Source organism: Xyrauchen texanus, chromosome 18 (assembly GCF_025860055.1).
Source record: "Xyrauchen texanus isolate HMW12.3.18 chromosome 18, RBS_HiC_50CHRs, whole genome shotgun sequence".
Taxonomy (NCBI): domain Eukaryota; kingdom Metazoa; phylum Chordata; class Actinopteri; order Cypriniformes; family Catostomidae; genus Xyrauchen; species Xyrauchen texanus.
This window is the reverse complement of record NC_068293.1, coordinates 19,574,625-19,597,371: the sequence shown is the minus strand read 5'-3', so window position 1 is coordinate 19,597,371 and position 22,747 is coordinate 19,574,625. Positions and strand designations below refer to the sequence as shown.

General features: G+C 38.7%; 1 protein-coding gene and 1 pseudogene across 5 annotated transcripts; both read left to right on the top strand.

Moving 5' to 3' along the window:
* The first annotated feature begins 306 nt into the window (after positions 1–306).
* On the top strand, positions 307–21,060 carry LOC127659200 (intraflagellar transport protein 88 homolog). Of its 5 annotated transcripts, none has more exons than XM_052148902.1 (28): positions 307–704; positions 2,459–2,548; positions 2,623–2,685; positions 3,240–3,299; positions 3,660–3,713; positions 3,806–3,869; positions 4,064–4,133; positions 4,260–4,350; positions 4,468–4,572; positions 5,228–5,330; positions 5,429–5,543; positions 5,637–5,868; positions 8,201–8,271; positions 8,398–8,484; positions 10,591–10,690; positions 11,430–11,516; positions 12,196–12,382; positions 12,604–12,712; positions 12,853–13,003; positions 14,941–15,056; positions 15,169–15,221; positions 15,314–15,379; positions 15,467–15,573; positions 15,988–16,048; positions 18,726–18,770; positions 19,119–19,166; positions 20,612–20,716; positions 20,798–21,060. In XM_052148902.1, exons 2-28 carry the CDS (start codon positions 2,465–2,467, stop codon positions 20,917–20,919), a joined length of 2,556 nt encoding a protein of 851 aa, XP_052004862.1. In that variant the 5' UTR covers positions 307–704; positions 2,459–2,464; the 3' UTR covers positions 20,920–21,060. The 5 variants fall into 5 exon arrangements, with proteins under 5 accessions (XP_052004862.1, XP_052004861.1, XP_052004860.1 ...); XM_052148901.1 differs by lacking the exon at positions 307–704 and adding an exon at positions 1,486–1,788 and having other exon boundaries at positions 2,462–2,548; XM_052148900.1 differs by lacking the exon at positions 307–704 and adding an exon at positions 1,486–1,788.
* Positions 21,061–21,367: 307 nt separating this feature from the next.
* On the top strand, positions 21,368–22,031 carry LOC127658793 (interleukin-17D-like; annotated as a pseudogene).
* Positions 22,032–22,747: the final 716 nt, after the last annotated feature.

The window sequence follows — 22,747 nt, the reverse complement described above, 5'->3', positions numbered from 1 at the left end:
TGTAAAACTGTCAGAATAAAAGCCCCAAACACCTGTCTGTACCAAGATACCTACTCAGAGCTTCTATATCCACAAGAGTCATGTGTTTACATTAGTTTGTCCAAAAGCATTGCATTGCATTGCATTACTCATTTCCCAGAAGCCAGGTATATCCATAAAGACCACACAGTCATTCACAGTAACATGTCTGCTTATAACATTATCTTAGCTTGGCAGATTGATCTAAGGTAGATCTCTCACATTCCGGCAACTTTAATTGTCTTTCCTTTTAAAGAACTCATCGCAAAGTCTCGTTTGCACAAGACAAACTTGAAACCACTCCCAGTACTATACTAGAACCCAAATATCACCAGAGACCGTTCATAGGCCCTGTCCCAAATGGCACACTTCGGACTTGTGGACTTCCTCAGAGTCCACACTTCGGTGACGTCATGTAGTGCAGACTTATAGGGCCCCTCGCGCAAGTCCACAAGGGCGCATTGAGAAGTATTTTTGGGACAGACTCGATCGTGAAGCGTGGTTATTGTTGGACAGGAGCTGCAGGTTCGGTTCGGGGAAATATGCTGCCTATTGTTGTTGTTTTTACTATTGTGTTTGCGAGATGGCTTGCCATGCAGAGAAATCACATTTATGCGCTCCGACGTCGTAGAAGACAAGATTATTTTTCATGCATACAAATGCTGATGTTATGCACGGAGGAAAGGGTAAGCAAGTAAATGTTATTGACTTTGTAGATAAACATATAACTTGTCAAAAGTCGTTAATGCATTAAGTCATTATTATTTGATTTACTGTTTAATTTTCTTTTTTTCTTTATATATATGTGTATTTTATATTTTTTATGTGTACCTTGTTTTTTTTTTATGTCGTTTTTAATTTACAGGTTTAAATATCCATACTTCACTTACATATGACTCAGTAAAGCCCTGCCATTCGGTTCTATATAATGAATCGTTATGCGATCAGCCTATTATTCAGCGCGCTATTACTATGTTTGAGACATCAACCACTGGTCGATGACCATAATGTTTGTATAAACTGTAGGTAACAACTGGTAAAATGTACACAGTCATAAAAACCATAATGATACTTACACTTAAATATTTTCTTCTCAGCCATGTTATCAATCGTCTGTGTCCGTGAGCGAAAGCGCTCTTCACACCAGTTGTCTGATTGGCCTTTCGCAAGGACTCCTGGGTACCCTACTTGAAGTGCGTGAAGCCTGGATCTATGCGGGCTTCGCGGAAGACCGCTTCAAGGGTACAAAGGGGGCGCTGCTGAGCACACTTCAGAGCGTTAAAATGCTAAATGGGACGGCCTACGGACTCGTAGACTCAGCGAGCACGCGCAATTTAAGTCCACGAGACCGAAAGTCCGCATGAAGTGCGCCATTTGGGACAGGGCAATAATGTGCACAAATCCAAGGCGGAGCTACGGCGTCTCACACGTGCCAAAACACATTCGGTTTTTCTAGAACGATTTGGATTTCAACGTATTAGGCATTAGAAATGTGTCCTATTAGTTCAGTTAGGAATTTAATCTTAAAAGAAAAAAGACAAGCGTGGATGGTGAAATCATAATCGATACAACAACGAACAGCGACATATTGTAAAATCTCTAGTGGACAGCCAATGGCAACCCGTCTCTGTATCCTAGCAACCTAGCCCGTGTTACGTTTGCAATCAGTTTAGTTAGCAATTCTGTTCGGCTACAGACGCGGGTTCTTACAGGACATTGTCGTAATTAAATTGGGTTTTTCTTCAGTCTACAAACTGTTCCGTTTTCAAGGTGAGATAAACTATACTAACGCACAAATGGGCAATTAATTTAGACACGACGGACGGCGTATGGTTCGTGAACTAGTAAATGAACGTATTGAGTAAAACAATTATTTATTTTGAAGATTACTGTCTGAAAGTGCATGAGTTGCTCATCTCGTACTTTTCTAATTTATTTAAATGTACCTACTGTGTCGTAGAGATCTATAAGAAACGGCAGGCATTGTTGGATAAGATTAAATGCATAGCGGTTGTTTGTTGGATTCAGATTTGGAATATTGAATCATATCATCATCATCATCATCATCATCAATATTTTAGGTTAAAATGTTTGTGAATGCATAATGGAAATGTATTTTATGTGCAATAACTGGTCACTATTTAATTTCTTTTTTTGTTACAGTTTTTAATGACCTTTTTTGCCTTTGCTGTATTTTAAATGGACCTGTGTGACAAATCATTTTTTTAATAATTCTTCAAAAGTGAAACAATCTCTAAATTATTATTAGGTCATAATAGCATGCATATATATATTAAAAATACATTATAAAATGCCCTTTACAATAGTTTTAGAATATGGCATCTCTGCAGAACATATCAACCCAAAAGTATTTCATGTAAGCTGTCCATATACTGTATGTTGGGTCCTGAAATCTGATTTCATACTTTTTTCCCCAAAGTAGATTATGGAGAATGTGCATCTTGTCCCAGAGGAGGAGGATGATCTGTATACAGGCTACAATGAATACAATCCAACATTTGACTCAGAGGTACACAAACAAGCTACTTCAACCATAGCCATGAATTTATTCTTTTATGCATTGTGATTTTCCTATCCCTGCAGGACCTTCACAACGATGCAGGTTTTCAGCAGGCCGTCAGGACTAGTCATGGGAGAAGACCACCAGTATGTCATACTGCATTAGTTTATGTTTAGAAAGACAAGCACACATTACACATAATATTTAATCAATAACAGGCACTTGGGGGCATAGGTAACTCAGCAAGTATTGACGCTGACTACCACCCTTGGAGTTGCAAGTTTGAATCCAGGATGTGCTGAGTGACTCCAGCCAGGTCTCCTAAGCAACCAAATTGGCCCAGTTGCTAGGGAGTGTAGAGTCACATGGGGTAACCTCCTCGTGGTTGCAGTTAGGGGTTTTCGCTCTCGATGGGGCACGTGGCAAGTTGTGTGTGAATTGCGGAGAGTAGCATGTGCCTCCCGTGCTGTAAGTCTCTGCGGTATCATGCACAGCGAGCCACGTGATAAGATGCCCGGGTTGACGGTCTCAGAAGCGGAGGCAACTGAGGCTTGTCTTCTGCTACCTGGATTGAGGTGAGTAACTGTGCCACCATGAGGACCTACTAAGTAGAGGGAATTGGGCATTCCAAATTGGGAGAAAAGGGGATAAAAAATAAAATAAAATTAATAATAGGCACTTGATTAATGTATATTTTCAGATGACTGCTAAATATCCTGGGACTGCGATTGGAGGGCGACCGCTTGGAACAACTTTTGGAGTGAGCAGAACATATGGATTTACACTATTACATTTTTACTTAAGTTTTGTAAATAGAAAGATAGTATGTTTTAATGTATGCTATTTTAAATACTCAGGAAGAAAGCTGTCAGGGCAGGGAAAGTGCCAGTCACCTAGAGGTGAGAGGATATGCATTCAGGGTCAGGGACAGTTAAATCAAATAGTTTAAATGTCTTACCTTTCATATTCATGAAGCAAATACATTTCTTGGTGAGGATGTTGAATTCAGTCCATGTTTCAGCTTATCCTTTCATGAGGAACTGTGATGCTTAAAATGGTCTGCTGTAGGTAAATTGATGCTATTTTGTATTTTCTTGTATTTCTGATGTTAATATTCAAGTCTCGGATGCCTATTGGCACTTCAATGGGAAGACCTATGACTGGAGCTGTTCAGGTGGGGTCTCTTACTTGGCCTCTTGTGTTTCTTTTTATGTTGCATGCAATTAAAGTGTGTACATGTTCTAAGTGTTTTTGTGTATTTTACAGGACGGTGCAGCTCGTCCCATGACTGCAGTGCGGGCAGCAGGATATTCTTCATCTTTAGCTAGAGGTAAGTTTACACATAAAAACCTCTTTCACATGTCACGTTTTACCTGAAATGTACTTTTCTACCTGTCACAAAATTATATTTGATTTTAACATTTTAATTTATGGGCTGGTTTTTAAATAACAATACGTGGTATAAGATGAAAAGCAAGGAGACATACTGATTCTCTCAAATCTTCATTTGAATGTTTTTTTCAGGCTCAGTGTTTGATCCACTGGGACAATCGAAAGGACCAGCACCTCCATTAGAGATGAAGAATGAAGACACGTATGCACTTTCATTGTACTTGAGAGGCATTTAAGGGTTTGGTTACTAGATGAAATTTGTAGTTTTAAAAACTTTTAAGACTGCAGCAAATAGTTTTATTTGGTCTAAATGACTTTTCCGGTTCAGTCCAGAGGAGAAGATAAAGATCCTGGAAAAGAAGGTGAATGATTTGATAGAGGAGAGTTGTCTCACTCACGCACATGGGGATCTACAACTGGTGGGTCTGCTTATGCCCAGCTCTAGCTATCAGGAATTCTAATAGCTCACTATACCTGTTTTTAAATTTTAAAGAATAAACATTTTTAAAAGATACTAAATTGTCTTTTTTCTACAGTCTCTAGAGAAGGCCAAAGAGGCAGGCAGAAAGGAAAGGGCTCTGGTAAGACAGAGAGAACAAACAGGCACTGCAGAGCACATCAATCTAGATCTGACCTTCTCTGTGAGTTTGTTGCTTCATTTCAATTACACCTTTTAAAGGGATAGTTCACCCAAAAATGTAAATTCTCTCATTATTTACTCACCCTCATGCCATTTCAGATGTGTATGACTTTTTTCCTTCTGGTGAACACAAACAAAGATTTTTTGGAGAATATCTCATCTCTGTAGGTCCATACAATGCAAGGGAATGGTGGCCAGAACTTTTAAACTGCAAAAATGACATAAAGACAGCATAAAAAATAATCCAGAAGACTCCAGTGGTTAAATCCATGTCTTCAGAGGCAATATGGTGGGTGAGAAATGGATACATATGTAAATAATTTTTTACTATAAATTCTTCTCCCTGCCCAGTAGGTAGCGATATGCACACCTTAAATATTGATCTGATTCTCACCCACACCTATCTTATTGCTTCAGAAGATATGGATTCAACCACTGGAGTCTTATAGATTACTTTAACGCTGCCTTTGTATGCTTTTTGAAATATTCTTCTAAAATATTTGTTTGTGTTCTGCAGAAGAAAGTAAGTCATACACATCTGGGATTGTATGAGGGTTAGTAAATTATGAGAGAATTAAAATTTTGGGGTGAACAATCCCTTTAATAGAAATCTGTAGTTGTTGCACAACATTTACATGACTATTTTCTCTGTTTAGGTGCTGTTTAATTTAGCAAACCAATATGCCAATAATGACATGTACACCGAAGCCCTAAACACTTACCAAGTCATTGTGAAGAATAAAATGCTTAATAATGCTGGTGAGGGAATTTCAAATGTAACTACTCAAATTATATTATCTTTGATGTAATTGTGCTCCTAATTCACAGTGTTCTGTAACTTTTGTTCCCTTCTATAGGACGATTAAAAGTGAACATGGCAAATATCTATTTCAAGCTAAAGAACTACACAAAGGCAATCAAATTTTACCGCATGGCTTTGGATCAGATCTCAAATGTCCATAATGCAATGAGGTCAGTATTTGTTCAGTGTGTCTGTTGTGCGCACTGCATATATGTATTTCACTGTGTAATGAGTATAATTGGGATTTGCCTACATTTATTTAGGATCAAGATAATGCAGAACATTGGAGTTGTGTTCATACACATGGGCCAGTACTCCGATGCAATCACCTCCTTTGAGTACATCATGAGTGAGAGTCCCAACATAAAGACAGGCTTCAACCTCATCCTGTGCTACTATGCCATCGGAGACCGTGAGAGGATGAAGAAAGCTTTCCAGAAACTAATTTGTGTTCCTCTTGAAATTGATGATGAAGACAAGTATATTCCTCCAAATGTGAGTGATTAAAAACCCATTTAATGGGCTAGGTCCCCCACAATAGTTCTGCCATTATTTAGCCTCATGTTATTCCAAATCCGTATGGCTTTTTTTTTTATTTATTTTTTTTAGTGTGGAACAAAAGATGTCAGGCAAAATTTCACCCTCAATCACCATTCACTTTTTGTCATTCTTTTTGTTCTACTGAATAAAGAAGTCATATTGGTTTAGAGCAACATTATAATGAGTAGATGACAGAATTTAAATTGTAGAGCGAACTATCCCTTTAAGGTAAACAACTTGTGTATGTATGTATGTATGTATGTGTGTGTGTGTGTGTGTGTGTGTGTGTGTGTGTATATATATATATTATATGTACATGTATATACAGCTCTGGAAAAAAATCGAACAGTTCGACAGAATTTATTGATATGCAAACAAAGCAGCACAGCAGGGCTGGCAAACAGCTGGAAACCCAGGGGTAAGATGAAGAGTGTGTTCATAATTGTGTGTGCATCGTGACACTGTGAAGAGCAGATCCATGAGGAATCTTCAGAAGCGGAGTCAAAGGACAATGGCAAGTGAAGCTACAGGCTGGATGGTAACCACAGTCTGGACACAAAGGCAGAGACTGGCTAGCAACACAGAAAATGAGACTGGACCAACTGAGGCAGAGAGCAAGGTGCTGGTCCACTCTAATGGCCAGATCCACCAGATCGTTAAAACGGGAAGGCAGGTACAAGGCATAGATCTCATCCTGGATGTTAACAGACAACCCATGCAGAAAGGTTCCACTGCGCATGATCATTCCACTCAAGATGCGGCGAGGGTGCGGAATTTGATGGCAAAGTCTGCAACCGGCCGGTTTCCCTGAGACAATCCAGACAAAACCCTTGCCACCTCACGATCCTGAGCAAAGCGGTTGAACACCTGGCAGAGCTCCTTGGAAAACACCTTGAATGTCACGCAACAGGGATGTCCATTGTCCCACATGGCGGTTCCCCACTCACTGGCCCTCCCTGTGAGTAACGTGATGGAGGCCACCTTTGTCGTCTCTGATGGGAAAACGGGAGGGCTGCAGTGAGAATTACAGGGAACACTGTAAGAGAAAGGTACGGCAAGACAACTCCTCACCTGAGAAAGGAGCTGGAGGGTTGAGAAGGGGTTCCAAATGTCCAAAACTGTGGGAACCGCCAGGGACGGTGTGGGCACTTCTGGGGGTGACCACCATCGGGAGGCTGACAGAGTTGCTGGATGATAGAGGTGAGCTCAGTGAGTTGTGATGCCATCATCTCCATAGCCCGGTTGGAAGCGGAGATCTGGTCCTGCTGGCATCCCAGTAATGCCCCTTGCTGAGCTATAGCGGACAAATAACTGGATTCTTCCTCTGGATCCATCCTGGCTAGATTGTTCTGTCAGGGATAAAAACAAGAGATCCAAACACAGAGGAACAGTTCAACAGAATTTATTGATATGCAAACAAAGCACAGGAGGGCTGGCAAACAGCAGGAAACCCAGCATCAACAGAGGGAAGATGAAGAGTGTGTTCGTAGGAGTGCGTGCATCTTGACGGTGTGAAATACAGATCCGTGAGGAATCCTCAGGAATCATTGTCAAAGGACAATGGCAAGCGAAGCTGCAGGCTGAAAGGTAACCGCAATCAAGACACACAGGCAGAGACTGGCAACAAACACAGAAAACGAGACATAACCAACTGAGCCAGAGAGTGAGGTGAGTTAACTAGAACATACAACAACAATCTAGCAAAGAGGATTTTCTAGGGTTAAAAAGGGGTTAAAAAAAAAGAGACAATTAACGAGAGACCAGTGCCATCAGCACGCTAAATAGTGGCATGATCAGCGTTCCCATGGAAACAATCAGCGTTCCCCTGGAAACTCTGATCATGCATGCCAGCGGCACCTGACGCACATGAGGGAGAGACAACCAAAGCAAACAGAACAAACCGACGAACTCACCGGGATGTGACACCACTGTAAAAATATCAGTTTTCATGGATTTACTATTTATAGGTATGTTTTTTTTTTTGTTTGTTTTATTCTATAAAGTACTGACAACATTTCTCCCAAATTCCAAATTAAATTGTAATTTAGAGCATTTAGTTTTCAGACCTCGACTGATGCAAAGAAAACAAGAATGTTCATTTTATTCAAACACATACAGTACCTATAAATAGTAAATCAAGAGAAACTGATCATTTATGGTCTCATAATTTGTTTCCAGAGCTGTATGTATATAGATAACTTTTATCGTCAGTCGCATTATTCTGCAATATTTTTTTAATAATTTGAACTTTATACTACTTACAATTTTGTCTGTTTTTCTTTTCCAGGATGACACCCATGCAAACATGGTCATTGAGGCTATTAAGAATGATAAGCTGCATCAAATGGAATCGGAGAGGTATTCTAATGTTTTTAACATTCTCTAAAAGACTACCAATTGGCATCTGTTGTTCCGGTGTAGCTGCATTTTATTCATGTAAAATACTCCATCAGTATTGTTTTTTTATTTCTTCCCTCCTCCTAGGAAAGCACTAGCAGAAAAATACATTATGACCTCAGCTAAGCTTATTGCTCCAGCCATCGAGTCATCATTTGCAGCTGGTTTTGACTGGTAAGTTATTGATGTATACCACGAGAGGGCATTGTAGCACAGTCCTGTCCTTTGGATTCTATGAACAATCTGTAGTGGTGTAGTCAGGGCCATAAGCTTGTATAGGCCGTTTGCTTAGCTTTTTCCGAGGGCTTTTTGCGTATAACGACTTCTAAGGATCGATATTTGCGTATACCCTCGATATACCCACTTGTTTTGCTGCTTCAGAAATCCATAATCTACTGTCATGTTAGTTTACCTTTAACTGTATTGGATGCTTTTTGTGAAACTGGAGACTCTTTGTTGTAATTGCATTTTCACTTGAATTCTACAATTCTCCACACGTGACAACCGTTGCACGCCATCATTGACTGAGGAAATTTATAACAGTGAGTGGAGAGAGAGAGTCTCTCAAACTGAAGCAGTAACAGGTAAAATTCCTTAATGACATATGCCAAATGTCCTGTAAAGTAATTAAGGAAAAAAATTTTGTTCCGTAGCGTCACACACCCAAACAGCTGAGAATGTTTCAAAAATAGAGCGAAATGGATCTGAAACACACACACACTTTTCTCGGGAGTTGTGTGAGAAATCAGATGTTGCTTTACACGGACGCTACACTTGACAAAAACGGCCGGGTTAAAGATCAGTGACAATCGGAGGACGACTTTTGTTGTGTTTTCTCAAACTCATATAGCATTCAAGTGCATGTTAATTGTTTCCCACCATTGGGATTTTAAAACGCCAGTAAACGCACCTCTTCATGATATGCCATTATATTTTATTGCATATGTCAGAGCTTGTTCTGGAAGAGAGAGAGAGGGGAGAACTAAAAACTGCATTAATTAAAAATAAAAGTACAGTAGTACAGGTTTAGTTAAAACACAACAAGATTTTCTTACATTTCCTTTATGATACACGCTACTGCCAAAACATCGACACTAATCCAATGAGAAATACACTATTTTTATGTTAAGCATTTTTCTCCCTTTCTCTCTTCTACCTGGTCATTGTATTAAAGCATTTTTCATTTCAAGTTTAGTAGGGGATGTTCACATTAAACACGTTTTTGCGTCCAACCTTGCTGTTTCAGTGTTCAGCAGCATCTTGTGCAGGTACACCTGTAAATATGGGTGTTTTCTATGTGTCATTTCATTCCCCATTACAAGTGTGTCTGGTATTTATATTGGGTAATTTCACTCCAATTTTGATAGGCTTGTTAAAAAGAATAAAGACTTTTTATAATGTTACACACTTCTTTGGGCTTAAAAGTAAAATTTTAAATAATTGAAATAATTTTCTATTTCACTTATGTCCCAAAAAAAATTGCACTTCAAGCAGCTTTGACAAAAATAAATGCTAAATTGTTGGATTTCTATTTTTCCCCCCACATACAATTAAGAGTTTAGTGTTACATTTTCTCATTAACATGAATTCATTTGTGGTAAATATGTAATTTTAACACTGATTGTGGAGGTTTTCTGTGTGTCCCTTGATTTATTGCGCACCCTGTTATGTCATAATACCATGACATTTCATTGAAGATATATGTTAGGAAATGAAATCACACACACTGGAGGCATACTGTACATCAGCTATTCTGCAAAATTACTTTGAAGTTCATAACTCTATTGTTTTATGTTTTCCTTTTATTTTGTTGTGTTCTTCATATGTGGTCAAGCATAACATGTTCACCCTATTATGGGAAGATAAATGGGCTCAGTGGTTAGCACTTTCACCTCACAGCAAGAAGGTCCTGGGTTTGAGTTCCGGCTCAACTAGGGCCTTTCTGTGTGGAGTTAGCATGTTCAAAATAAGTTTTATTTTTCAGAAGTTTAAGAGACTAATTGTACGAATGACCCATTTAAAATATGTACAGAGTTGCAGATTCCCAGCTTTCTACGCAGAGTATGCAGTCAACCGTAACAGTAAAGTACAGTCTATAGTAACAGACAACACCCCACCCTCCTCACCACGGGCAGACGAACAGGGACTGGGCAATAGTAATCCACTTTTTTTTTGTAGGACTACACCACTGGTAGTATACAGTATTGTGAATGGTTACGATTCATTAGAACTATTGTGTCGGATTAGTATTAACTGTCTATACTATTGGACCTTTCACAGGTGTGTAGACATGGTAAAGGGTTCACAATACGTGGAGCTGGCAAATGACTTGGAGATCAACAAAGCAATTACCTACCTAAGACAAAGGGACTTCAAACAGGTATATATCCCTATATACACATAGTTGAATCATGATGCTTTTGACATACTACTACAGAACAGGGTCATTTTGCTCCTCTGTATGGAGCCCTTGTCTGTCTTGTAATACTTTATATATTCAATGGTCCATTTTCTTTTGTTTTCTTGTCTATCCATCTGCATGACTCTTGAGGCTGAGGTATGTTTGTATTGTTGAGATTGTGTGATTTGCTGCCTGCACTAGGCCTTGTGTACATATGCATGTAATATCGACATTGTGTTTTGTTGCATTGCTTCTCTCCTTTAAATAGCATCAACTGTGTTAAGTAACGGGATATTTCAAAGCCATATTTAAAGGGATAGTTCGTTCAAAAATGATAATGATGACATGATTTTCTCACTCTCATGTTGTTCCAAACCCATTTGACTTTCTTTAGTGGAACACAAAAGGAGAGGTTATGCAGAATGTTAGCCTTAGTCACCATTCACTTTCATTGTATGGAAATAAAAAGATGCAAAGGAAGTGAATTGTGACTGAGGCTGTCATTCTGCCTTATTTGTTCCATGGAAGAAAGTCACTCAATTGGGTTTGGAACAACATAAGGGTGAATAAATGGTGATAGAATGTTCATTTTTGCATATTATTTGAAGAGTTTATTGTGAAACATTTTTTTCATTGATCATCTGTTTTTAAATTCAGTCCTCTTGCTGTCCCGAACACGATGGATATGCTTAATCGCAGTCTCTTATTTTTCTCCCAGGCAGTTGAGACCCTGAAGATGTTTGAAAAGAAGGACAGTCGGGTTAAAAGTGCTGCTGCCACTAACCTTTCCTTTCTCTACTTTTTGGTGAGTACAGAGCTACACAGTCCTTTTGAGGAACCATCCACTGTTGTATTTGATGTAATGTGTTATTATGTTAAGGAATAGTTCACCCAAAAATGACAATTCTCTCATCGTTTATTCACCCTTATGCTAGAAGATTTTCTCAACTGTTTTGGTCCATACAATGCAAGTGAATGGGAGCCAAAAATTTTAAGCTAATCCACAAGACTCCAGTGGTCCATAAGACTCCAGAGGTTAATGTCTTCAGAAGTGATATGATAGGTGTGGGTGTGAAACAGATCTCTTTCACATTCTTCTCGTGTTTTTAAATGATTCACATTCTTCATGCTTATTGCCACCTACTGGGCAGGGAGAAGAATTTCTGGCAAAAAAAAGACTCACCCACACCTATCTTATGACTTCTGAAGTCATTGATTAAAACACTGGAGTCGTATGGATTACTTTCATGGTGCCTTTATGTGCTTTTTGAAGCATAAAAATCACTTGCATTATATTAACCTACAAAGCTGAAATATTCTACTACAAATCATAATTTGTGTTCTCCAGAAGAAAGAAAGTCATACACATCTGGGATGGCATTAGGGTGAGTAAATGATGAGAGAATTTTTGGTTAATTTTTGGGTGAACTATCCTTTAAGTCCCTTGCTGACTTGTTCTTTTGCTGTTTGTTTGCCTCCCACAGGAAAAGGATTATGATCAAGCAGATCGCTACGCTGACCTTGCCATGAGCGCTGACCGCTACAACCCTGCTGCACTTATTAACAAAGGCAACACAGTGTTTGTGAAGGAGGACTATGAGAAAGCAGCAGAGTTTTATAAGGAGGCTCTTCGTAATGACTCGTCCTGCACCGAGGCTCTCTATAACTTAGGTCTGCCATTACTTGTATGCCATTCTAGAGGTTATACTCTACCAGATTTACATAATTCATGAACAAGATTTTTCTTATAAGACATATTCCTTTATAATTTTATAAAAGGTTGTTAGTGGAAAACAGGAGAAAATGCAATCTTTTAAATCACCTAAGATGGGACAAAAACTATTCATTATTTATATCCTCTTAAGAGTAGAAATCTCTGTATACTCATTCAGGTTTGACCTATAAGAGGCTGGGTAGGCTAGAGGAAGCCCTGGACTGCTTCCTTAAACTACATGCTATCCTCAGAAACAGCGCTCAGGTCATGTATCAGTTGGCTAATCTGTATCCTTGCATAAAACTACATCATTTGAAATTCAATTTAGAATTGAGTGGAATCCTACTCTATGCAACAGCATAATATAAATATTGTAAGTAAAGGTTAATTTGCTTGTTAAGATTCATATTCCTTAAGCAGCATTTAGATATGAGATGCTGGAAGACCCTCATCAGGCAATTGAGTGGCTGATGCAGCTCACCAGTGTGACTCCAACAGATGCCCAGGTGCTGGCCAAACTGGGAGACCTTTATGACAATGAGGGAGACAAATCACAGGCATTCCAGTACTATTATGAGGTATAGGTGATATTTTTCGACATACCTGTAGATGTATATATATGCTCATGAGGCCCATTTCCAGTGTTGTTTTTGAATGAATCAAATCTACAAACTCTGCCTGCTCTTATTTGAAACTTGATTGTGTAGGTGTAAAGGTTTTTGGGTTGCTCGGGTCATTCTATAGTTTGATCAGTGCAACATGGGTGTTATATGCTTTTATGATATTAAAATGCTTTTAAAAATGTAACTAATACAAGTGCTCATAAATTTAGTTTTTAGTTGATGTTTTTAAAGGGATCATGACAGGAGGAATCTAATTTTCCTTGATCTGTTGACATATAAGAGGTAATTTTACTCTAAAAACATACTGCAAGTTTTAGAACTCAAAACTTCCTCCTCACTGCGAAAAGAGCATTTTTTGAAACCAAGCTGACAAAACGACTCGTTCTCTACTTCCTCCACATTGTGTTGTCACACTGTGATAGACATTTGCACCTGACCACCTCCACAACACATCAACACCTACTTTACCTTATTACTTCTGTAACCCCACTTGGTAGTGGTGAGCAATGAGATGGCAAGAGAAGAGAGCGGGTCAGTCAAGAGCAGAGAGCCTATCCTAACAGTGGGAGTTTACTGTCAAGTCTTAAAGGAGAAGCAGCACCAAAACTGAGCGTTTCTGACAGAAGTACATGATTGTGCAAACTGTATTAAAATGATAATTGAACCTCAAGGAACATATTAAAATAATAAAAATAGGCATGTCATGACCCCTTTTAAAGGAATGTTCCAGGTTCGATAAAAGTTAATCTCAATCGACAGCATTTTATTGATTCCCACAAAAAAAAACATTTTGACTCGTCCCTCCTTTTCTTTAAAAAAAGCAAAAATCTAGTTCAAATCCAGGGCGTGCTGAGTGACTCCCGTCAGGCTTCTAAGCATCCAATTGGCCTGGTTGCTAGGGAGAGTAGTCACATGGGTTAACCTCCTTGTGGTTGCTATAATGTGGTTCGCTCTCAGTGGGGCATGTGGTGAGTTGTGCATGGATGTCGTAGAGAATAGCATGAAGCCTCCACACGTGCTAGGTCTCTGCAGTAATGCGATCAAGCCATATGATAAGATGCGTGTATTGACGGTCTCAGACGCGGAGGCAACTTGGGGTACATTTACACGACAACGATGTACTAAAAACTGAAACGTTTTTCCTTTGCGTTTCTGAAACGTTTCGCGTACAGACTACAATGTTGTCAAAACAATCCCCGTTCACACGGATCTGCGAAAATGACTAAAAGGCTGTATTATGCATGCAGGCTAGTAGTTGGCTATGTCACTTTGTAAAGAAACACTACGCATCTGCTCACATAAGCATTCTTCCACAGAGTGGTAAATACAAACCAGCCAGAAGACATAAACAATATGCGTGTAAACATGATTTTAGTGTGATAATCACTTAGGCCTACTTACCTTTTCTGTGTAATGTTATAGCCAATTTTACAACTTTGTTACCATGATGATGTAATGTCAACAAACCCTAAAACAACTGTAAAATTTACAATTTAAACTACTTTAAAGCTCAAATATTTTTTACATTTTAACAGAAGAAATAATGAAAACGCTTTTCTAAAATTATAAGCTTCACATTTCTGTTTAAACCCTCCAAAAATTGTCCCCATTAACTTCCATTGTAAATGCCTCACTGTAACCTTGATTTTTGCTTTTTTTAAGAAAAGGAGGAGCTAGTCTAACTTAATTTTTGTGGTAATCAATATTATGCCACAAATGCTGTTGATTGAGCTGAACTTTTATTGAACCTGGAACATTACTTTAAGACTGTTCCACTCTCAATCTTGGTTAACAGGTCAGATTTAGTTAATGACACGAATTTAGTTCATTACAAGAATTTTAGTGGAAGCAAAACCTTGAAAGAGTAACTGAAATGTTGTTGTTTGATTCAGTCATACAGGTATTTTCCCTCAAACATTAGTGTCATTGAGTGGTTGGGAGCATATTACATTGATACCCAGTTCTGTGAGAAAGCTATTCAGTACTTTGACAGAGCTACCCTCATTCAGTAAGTTACTCTATCTATCCTATGTAATTACCATCAGTAATGAATATTATATTGATAATTTCAGTCCATTTGTGTCTGCATGTGTGGATATTAACGACTCTATTCATTTCAGACCAACCCAGGTGAAATGGCAGCTGATGGTGGCGAGCTGTTACAGGAGAAGTGGTTTGAAATTTGTTTTTCACATTCAACTTGTCAGACAAAATTTATGATCACTGTGCCTTTGTAGTCATAATTTGTAAAATGTATCTTCCTAGGAAATTATCAGAAGGCACTTGAGACCTACAAGGACATTCATTGGAAATTCCCAGAGAATGTTGAATGTAATGTACTTTCCTTTTATTTAGATTCTCTTCAGCATCTCTTCAGTGGCTTTACAGTGGTATTACATGTTTTTATTAATTGGGCAGGTCTTCGCTTCCTGGTCAGACTGTGCACAGATATGGGATTAAAAGAGGTGCAGGACTATGCAACCAAACTTAAGAAAGTTGAGAAAATGAAGGAGATCAGGGAGCAGGTAATCATTTTTATATCTGTACTGTTCATATCTTGGCCATTTTTGGTTCTTTAAATAGAGCAAAATTGATTTGTGTGAGTGAATGAATGAAACGGCTGTCTCTATACCATGTGTGATTTAGAACTAAAAGAAATTTACTTAGTGTTTCTTTTTTTCCTTTTGTAAGAAAATGTGTGTTTCTTTCAATTGCAGCAAGGAGAAAACAAAAATGTATTATTGTTCCTTATTCCTTGATAATGAACTATTAAATGAGGATAATCAGGAAGTTTAAGGCCTGTATATGAAATATTTAAGCTTGTACCCTTCAGGGGGAAAAAAAAAAATAGCATGCTCATATCCACACTGTTTACTTTGCTCATTTCACGTGCCATTGTGAATCATTGCACTTCAGTTATTCTGTGTCTCGTCTCTCAGAGGGTGAGGTCTGGGAGGGACAGCAGTGCTCGGGGTCGGAGAGAAGGCAGTGCTGGCAGTGGTGAGTGGACAGTTTTAACTGAACCTCACATATTAACCTTTTACATAAAACTTCACTCTCAAAACCTTTTCCTTAACTGTATAAATGCCTCTTTAATTTTTCCAACAACCTCAACCTATCATCTGCTTCAATTGGTAATATTCTAATAAGGAAACACTTCAAATCTTACACACATTGCCCCCAAGAAACCTAGCGGTATGAATGTAATTGCTTTAATAGATTGGCCAGTCTTAGTGGAGATTTCAAGTTTTGTGATGCATGGATATGATCATCCAAATAGAGTATGCTTGAAAACACTTGAATTGTATCATAGACACCTATTCCCATATGACAATAGATTAGAGTCTTTATAGATTTAAATCCGACAATTGTCTCTCTAGCCATAATAAGATGTTAATAGTACAGTAATAATAATAAATAATAGTAAGATTTTTCCCATTTTTGACTCCTGTCTGGGACATCAGATATGGAGCTCATACCAGGTGAGTTTCAGTTGTCAGATTCAGGAAGAGCTGGGTTTAAGGGTGACATTGTTTCTTATTAGTCCCTTACTCTCTGCTCCTGTCTTTTATGTAGAATAGAAGAGATCTGACGCTATCATATAAATAGGTGGTTTCATAAGGGGACATAAACAATTAACATAATAAAGTAAACCCACACTCTCCAAGAGTGGCTTTAGAGACAAAGGTCAAGTAAGATCTTATTTATGAGCACACAGCAATGCTAGAGACAGAAGACAATGAGAGTTATAATATTATGCAACATGTGATTTAACAATAGAATGATTACCTCTGTAGAGCAGCAGATTGATATTAGCTTTCTTACTGTAGATCTATGGAAATAGATTCTTTAGAAACTTCATTTACCCATAACTTTGCTGTGGATACATATGTAAATATTAAGACAGGTAAAGTGCATACAGGTGAAACTCGAAAAATTAGAATATCGTGCAAAAGTTCATTAATTTCAGTAATTCAACTTAAAAGGTGAAACTAATATATTATATAGACTCATTACAAGCAAAGTAAGATATTTCAAGCCTTTATTTGATATAATTTTGATGATTATGGCTTACAGCTTATGAAAACCCCAAATTCAGAATCTCAGAAAATTAGAATATTACATGAAATCAATAAAAAAAGGATTTTAAATACAGAAATGTCGGCCCTCTGAAAAGTATAATCATGCATATGTACTCAGTACTTGGTTTGGGCCCCTTTTGCATTAATTACTGCCTCAATGCGGCGTGGCATGGATACTTTCAGCCTGTGGCACTGCTGAGGTGTTATGGAAGACCAAGATGCTTCAATAGCGGCCTTCAGCTCTTCTGCATTGTTTGGTCTCATGTCTCTCATCTTTCTCTTGGCAATGCCCCATAGATTCTCTATGGGGTTCAGGTCAGGCGAGTTTGCTGGCCAATCAAGCACAGTAATACCATGGTCATTGAACCAGGTTTTGGTACTTTTGGCATTGTGGGCAGGTGCCAAGTCCTGCTGGAAAATGAAGTCAGCATCTCCATAAAGCTTGTCTGCTGAAGGAAGCATGAAGTGCTCTAAAATGTCCCGGTAGACGGCTGCGTTGACTCTGGACTTAATAAAGCACAGTGGACCAACACCAGCCGATGACATGGCTCCCCAAACCAACACAGACTGTGGAAACTTCACACTGGACTTCAAGCATCTTGGATTGTGTGCCTCTCCATTCTTCCTCCAGACTCTGGGACCTTGGTTTCCAAATGAGATGCAAAATTTGCTCTCATCAGAAAAGAGGACTTTGAGCAACAGACCAGTTCTTTTTTTCTTTAGCCCAGTTAAGACGTTTGACATTTGAAGCCCATGTCCAGGACCCGTCTGTGTGTCGTGGCTCTTGATGCAGTAACTCCAGCCTCAGTCCACTCCTTGTGAAGCTCCCCCACACATTTGAATGGCCTTTTCCTGACAATACTCTCCAGGCTACGGTCATCCCTGCTGCTTGTGCACCTTTTTCTTCCACACTTTTCCCTTCCACTTAACTTTCTATTAATGTGCTTTGATACAGCACTTTGAGAACATCCAACTTCTTTTGCAATTACCTTTTGAGGCTTTCCCTCCTTGTGGAGGGTGTCAATGATGGTTTTCTGCACAACTGTCAGGTCAGCAGTCTTCCCCATGATTGTGAATTCAACTGAACCAGACTGAGAGACCATTTAAAGGCTCAGGAACCCTTTGCAGGTGTTTAGCTGATTAGAGTGTGACACTTTGAGCCTACAATACTGAACCTTTTCACAATATTCTAATTTTCTGAGATTCTGAATTTGGGGTTTTCATAAGCTGTAAGCCATAATCATCAAAATTATATCAAATAAAGGCTTGAAATATCTTACTTTGCTTGTAATGAGTCTATATAATATATTAGTTTCACCTTTTAAGTTGAATTACTGAAATTAATGAACTTTTGCACGATATTCTAATTTTTCGAGTTTCACCTGTACATAGTTTGAAATCACATTTTTGATATAATAATAGGATAGAACTGCATTTCTCCCCATAGAAAGCCTCTGTCCTTGTATTTTTCTTTACCCAGCCTGCTGTCTCTTGAAGCACTTGTAAGCTTCAGCATCAATTTATTAGTAATCTGTTTTTCTCTTGTACTCTTTATCTCTCTGCTTTTCTGTACTTCATGGCTGTGCACCTGAAAGGGAGCAGCTCAAGTCCCATCAATACCCCTCCTCTGAGAGCCAGTGGTATGACTATACACTTCATATGATTAGAGGAAAAGATCACAAGATCCTGTTTAATTAATAAGCATGGCATTGTATTCTGCATGCAAAAAAGGTGTTTCTGCACACAGTAACAGGCCTCATTATGAATGCCATTCATTCCTCACTTTCTGCCCTGCAGTCATAACTGTACTCCATCCACGGTGCTACGGTTACCATTTTATTTGATAACCCATGTTTATTGCCATGTCATCTTTGTTGTAGCATGATGCAACCTCAATTGTGCAGGCCTTACCCAGTATCACTGTATTTCCATCTTGCCTTCCTCAGCATTCTGTCCTCTTCTTCTCTTTCTTTTTGTTTTGTTTGCAGTTTCTCGCCCTGAAGCCAAGTATAGTCCTGTACTGGAGCAGGGCAGAGGTACAGTATGTATTCTGCAGTGTAGCTCAGATAATTCTACCTCTGGATGGTTAAAAACAAATAATGAAATTAAGGGAAAAGACTCAATTTCTTTAACATGTACAGCTGCAAGCATCATGGAAAACTTCAAACCCAGTGTCTCTGCACAAACTGATAAGCCAAAAAAGCATTTTTACTGCATTTTTGCAGCATCCAAGGACATAAATTAAATCACACAATAGAATGCAAACATGTAAAAAAACACTTTTTCCAGGGAATAGCTGCTCTTGCCATCTTGCATATATCCAAACCATTTACTTTAGTGTTTGCACAGTACTGAGTGCAAATAAAACAGTGAAAAACAAGTACACTAATTTCCCATTTGAATGCAGAAATTAAAGCAACATGAAAATATTTTTTGAACCTGAAGAATATTAGTACTCTAAATATTGAATGTGTTTCTGCTCTTCATTCAGTCATGATTACCCAGTTTGTCCTATGGTTGCATTGTAGTGAAAACTATGCTAGCAAAATATTTTTCATTTTTAAGGCCCGAGTTCTGAAATTGGGACTTTTAAAAATTCCTTAGTTACCTGGCTGCCAAAATCTAGTCTCACATCTGCCCCTCAGCACTCAGTTCTATCATCACAGCCAAGTTGTGAATCACAGCTGTGTGACAATAGGCTCATTTGAGATGCCGAACACCTCACCTTGAAAGTAGACTCGAGTCGGGGAGTGAAACAAGTGCTGTCAAGTCTGAATATTCTTACTTCTCCTAGTGGATCAGCAATCTACAAGATTAAAGGCAGATACCACATGATTAGCATTCATGTGCTATGTTTCTGATAAAGTGGATGTAATTAAAATTCTGCTACTTTTAAATGAAAATGGATATGAAGTCACCCAATGTGCCTGTTATTTAATTCCCCCGAAAAGTTGTCTTTTTCATTCTTTTTTAGTTAATTCGACACCCGTATTTTAGAAATAAGATAATCGCATATCCCACACATTAAGCTGCCATCAGCAAGTCATTTCCCATCATGCTTGCAGTTTACGCAGCTAGTAGAATGCATCTGCGTCGCCTCGCTCTCGCAAGAGTATTTTAACATACGCTGCCATGACGTCACAAGTCAAATGGCGTTTCTTATCGGCCTGCACCTGCTGGTGATCTATTCTGTGCAGAATTTGCTCATCTCAAATGATTCATTATGCAAGCCATATGATATAAGATTATGATATGAGTGCACTTTAAATTGAAAGAATTCGAATTTTGTGTTGCACAACCTGTTTTTTTCTAACATGTTTCATGTTATGACATTTAAGCATGGCTTATATGTAATGGTGGCATCCCAAATGTGAATGACTTTTTTTTTCTGCTATTCCCAAGAATTTGACCGGACACTGATGTAAAATAATTCTCACATCAAAAGCAATTTAAAGTGTAACATTCACTTTTGTGTTCTCAGACAGTGGACAGAGCACCAGTGCCAAGGGTGAACGGCTTAGTGTTAAGTTGAAAACACTTCCAGGTTCCAATGAGCCATATGAAGCCAGTACTCAGCAGGAAATAGGTAGGAAACAACATTGGCCATATCTTGTGCAAAGAAGAATGCTAATGTTCTGTACTAATTAAAAGTTATTCTTCATTTCAGATGCTTCTTATGTCGATCCGTTGGGGCCGCAAATGCAGAGACCAAAGACAGCAGCAAGGAAACGAATTGAGGAAGATGAGTTTGCTGATGAAGAGCTAGGAGATGACTTACTGCCAGAGTGATGTCCAGGCCTCAAGTCCTGTGTCATGAAATATTACAACTGGTCTCCACACTAAAACCTAATGTGGCCATTTGATTATTTTGTATACAATTTATTTAATGTTTTTGATTGCACCAAAGGAACAGCATTTATTTGTCTTAATTATTACTTGTATATTTTGTTAGTTTGAATATTAAAGTATACAATTGTTTTCTTGTCTCGTTCACCTAATGATGCAAAAGTGTCCCCTCAATATCTGGAATGTTTAAAAGCATTACACAGAAATCACGTGGGTTTAAGCATAATAGAAAACGAGGTTGGGTATAAAATAGTTACAATTACATTGATTTTATTTGTTCTATCAAGTGTACTTTTTTCAGTGTATCTTACAGTCCGTCCAATATCTGGCAGCAGATTAGCCTGAGCACATTTTACGGGACAGACGGATGAGGCACAGCATTACGCAACAAATGGGAAGTTTTGTATAGGTCGCACAAACTCCGTTAAAGAGTTGGCTAAAAATATATGCCTACTTAAATAAATCTCTGTGGTTAGTCGCAAACCGGCAGTTAAAAGTGTTATGATGCAGTATAAGGAGATATGCGCGGTTGAATAGTTTGTTAATTGGCGCTTGTTAATTTTGCTGTGGTGCTGCGGGAGCGCAGCGGGTGAACGGAGACAGAAGGTGTCTAGGAGAGCGCCGAGGACTCGGTCATGTCTGAATTTACCGGAGGAGATTTTGGACCAGATATTTGGGAGGCTGTCGGTCGGGGCGCTTAGTGCGTTTCATCACCTTACAGATAGCGCCCCGTATTGTTTGTGCAAGGGTGCCTAATGGGCCTAACGGGGAGGAAAACGAGCGGTTCCGAAGCACTCCCGTTTATCGCCCCGCCGTCATACGACGCCGTACCGGCTCGTGTTTCGGGGGCCGTCATTCCTACACCGAGCTACGTGTCTGTCGCAGTGGGTTGTAGGCCTAGGCCTACTTGTGTGCCATTGCTGGAAAAAGACAGAAAGCAAAGCAAGAAAAGGGTCACGCCTAATAATGCAGTTTCCACCACCTTTCGAAATAAACATATTTCCTTTACCACTTTAAGATATTTTAAGAAAATAAAGTGGTTATGGCAAAATTAACAGAGAACTCGTCCTCAAAAGTTCCTGGTTGTAGTCTATATTGCCAGGCAAAAGGAAAACTTTTGGTGCCAAATACGTTGATTTGAAAACCAAAGTACTGATATCTAGTATCTTGGTGTTGAATAATACCATTGAGCTGTGTGCAAGCATCAAGAGCCAGAAATACTACTTTAAAAAACAAGCATATGCCATTCATAACCATTCAATGTAATTTGCAAGTGGAAATATTATAGAAGTTTGTGGCAGTACTCCCTTCCAGAAAATTAAGGGAAAAATAACAGTGGTTCTACACAAATCTATTGTATATCTATAATATATTATACTATAGAAATGCGTATGGGAAATTAATCTCTTGGTCCATTTTATGCAACGGAAGGTAAAGTGATGCGGTCTGAAATAATTTTCTTTAACGTTTGTATGACAACAAGCCTTAAAAGATGTGTATTTGATGATACCTTGAGTCAGCCAAAAGCATAATCAAAGATCTCCTATCTCTGATAAGGGGCCAAATCCTCTGCTGTAGGTCCTGCTAATCTCCATTTGGAGCAAGTGTTTTATTTGTTCCAAATCATCTGCTGACGTTTGAAGGGACAATCAAGGTTTAAATGTCAGATTCAAAGCCTTTTTCAGGACAAAAGCCTTGATTCATAATTAACATAGCAGCGGAACTCATTGGCAAGACTGATTGTATTTTGGAAAAAAACTGCACATCTTCA

Excerpts from the sequence above, each read along its gene's own strand:
- LOC127659200 (XM_052148902.1), top strand. The coding sequence starts at position 2,465 with ATGGAGAATGTGCATCTTGTCCCAGAGGAGGAGGATGATCTGTATACA. Across the intron at positions 8,485-10,590 it reads TTTGCAGCTGGTTTTGACTG|GTGTGTAGACATGGTAAAGG; the intron begins GTAAGTTATTGA and ends GACCTTTCACAG. Across the intron at positions 12,383-12,603 it reads CGAGGCTCTCTATAACTTAG|GTTTGACCTATAAGAGGCTG; the intron begins GTCTGCCATTAC and ends ATACTCATTCAG.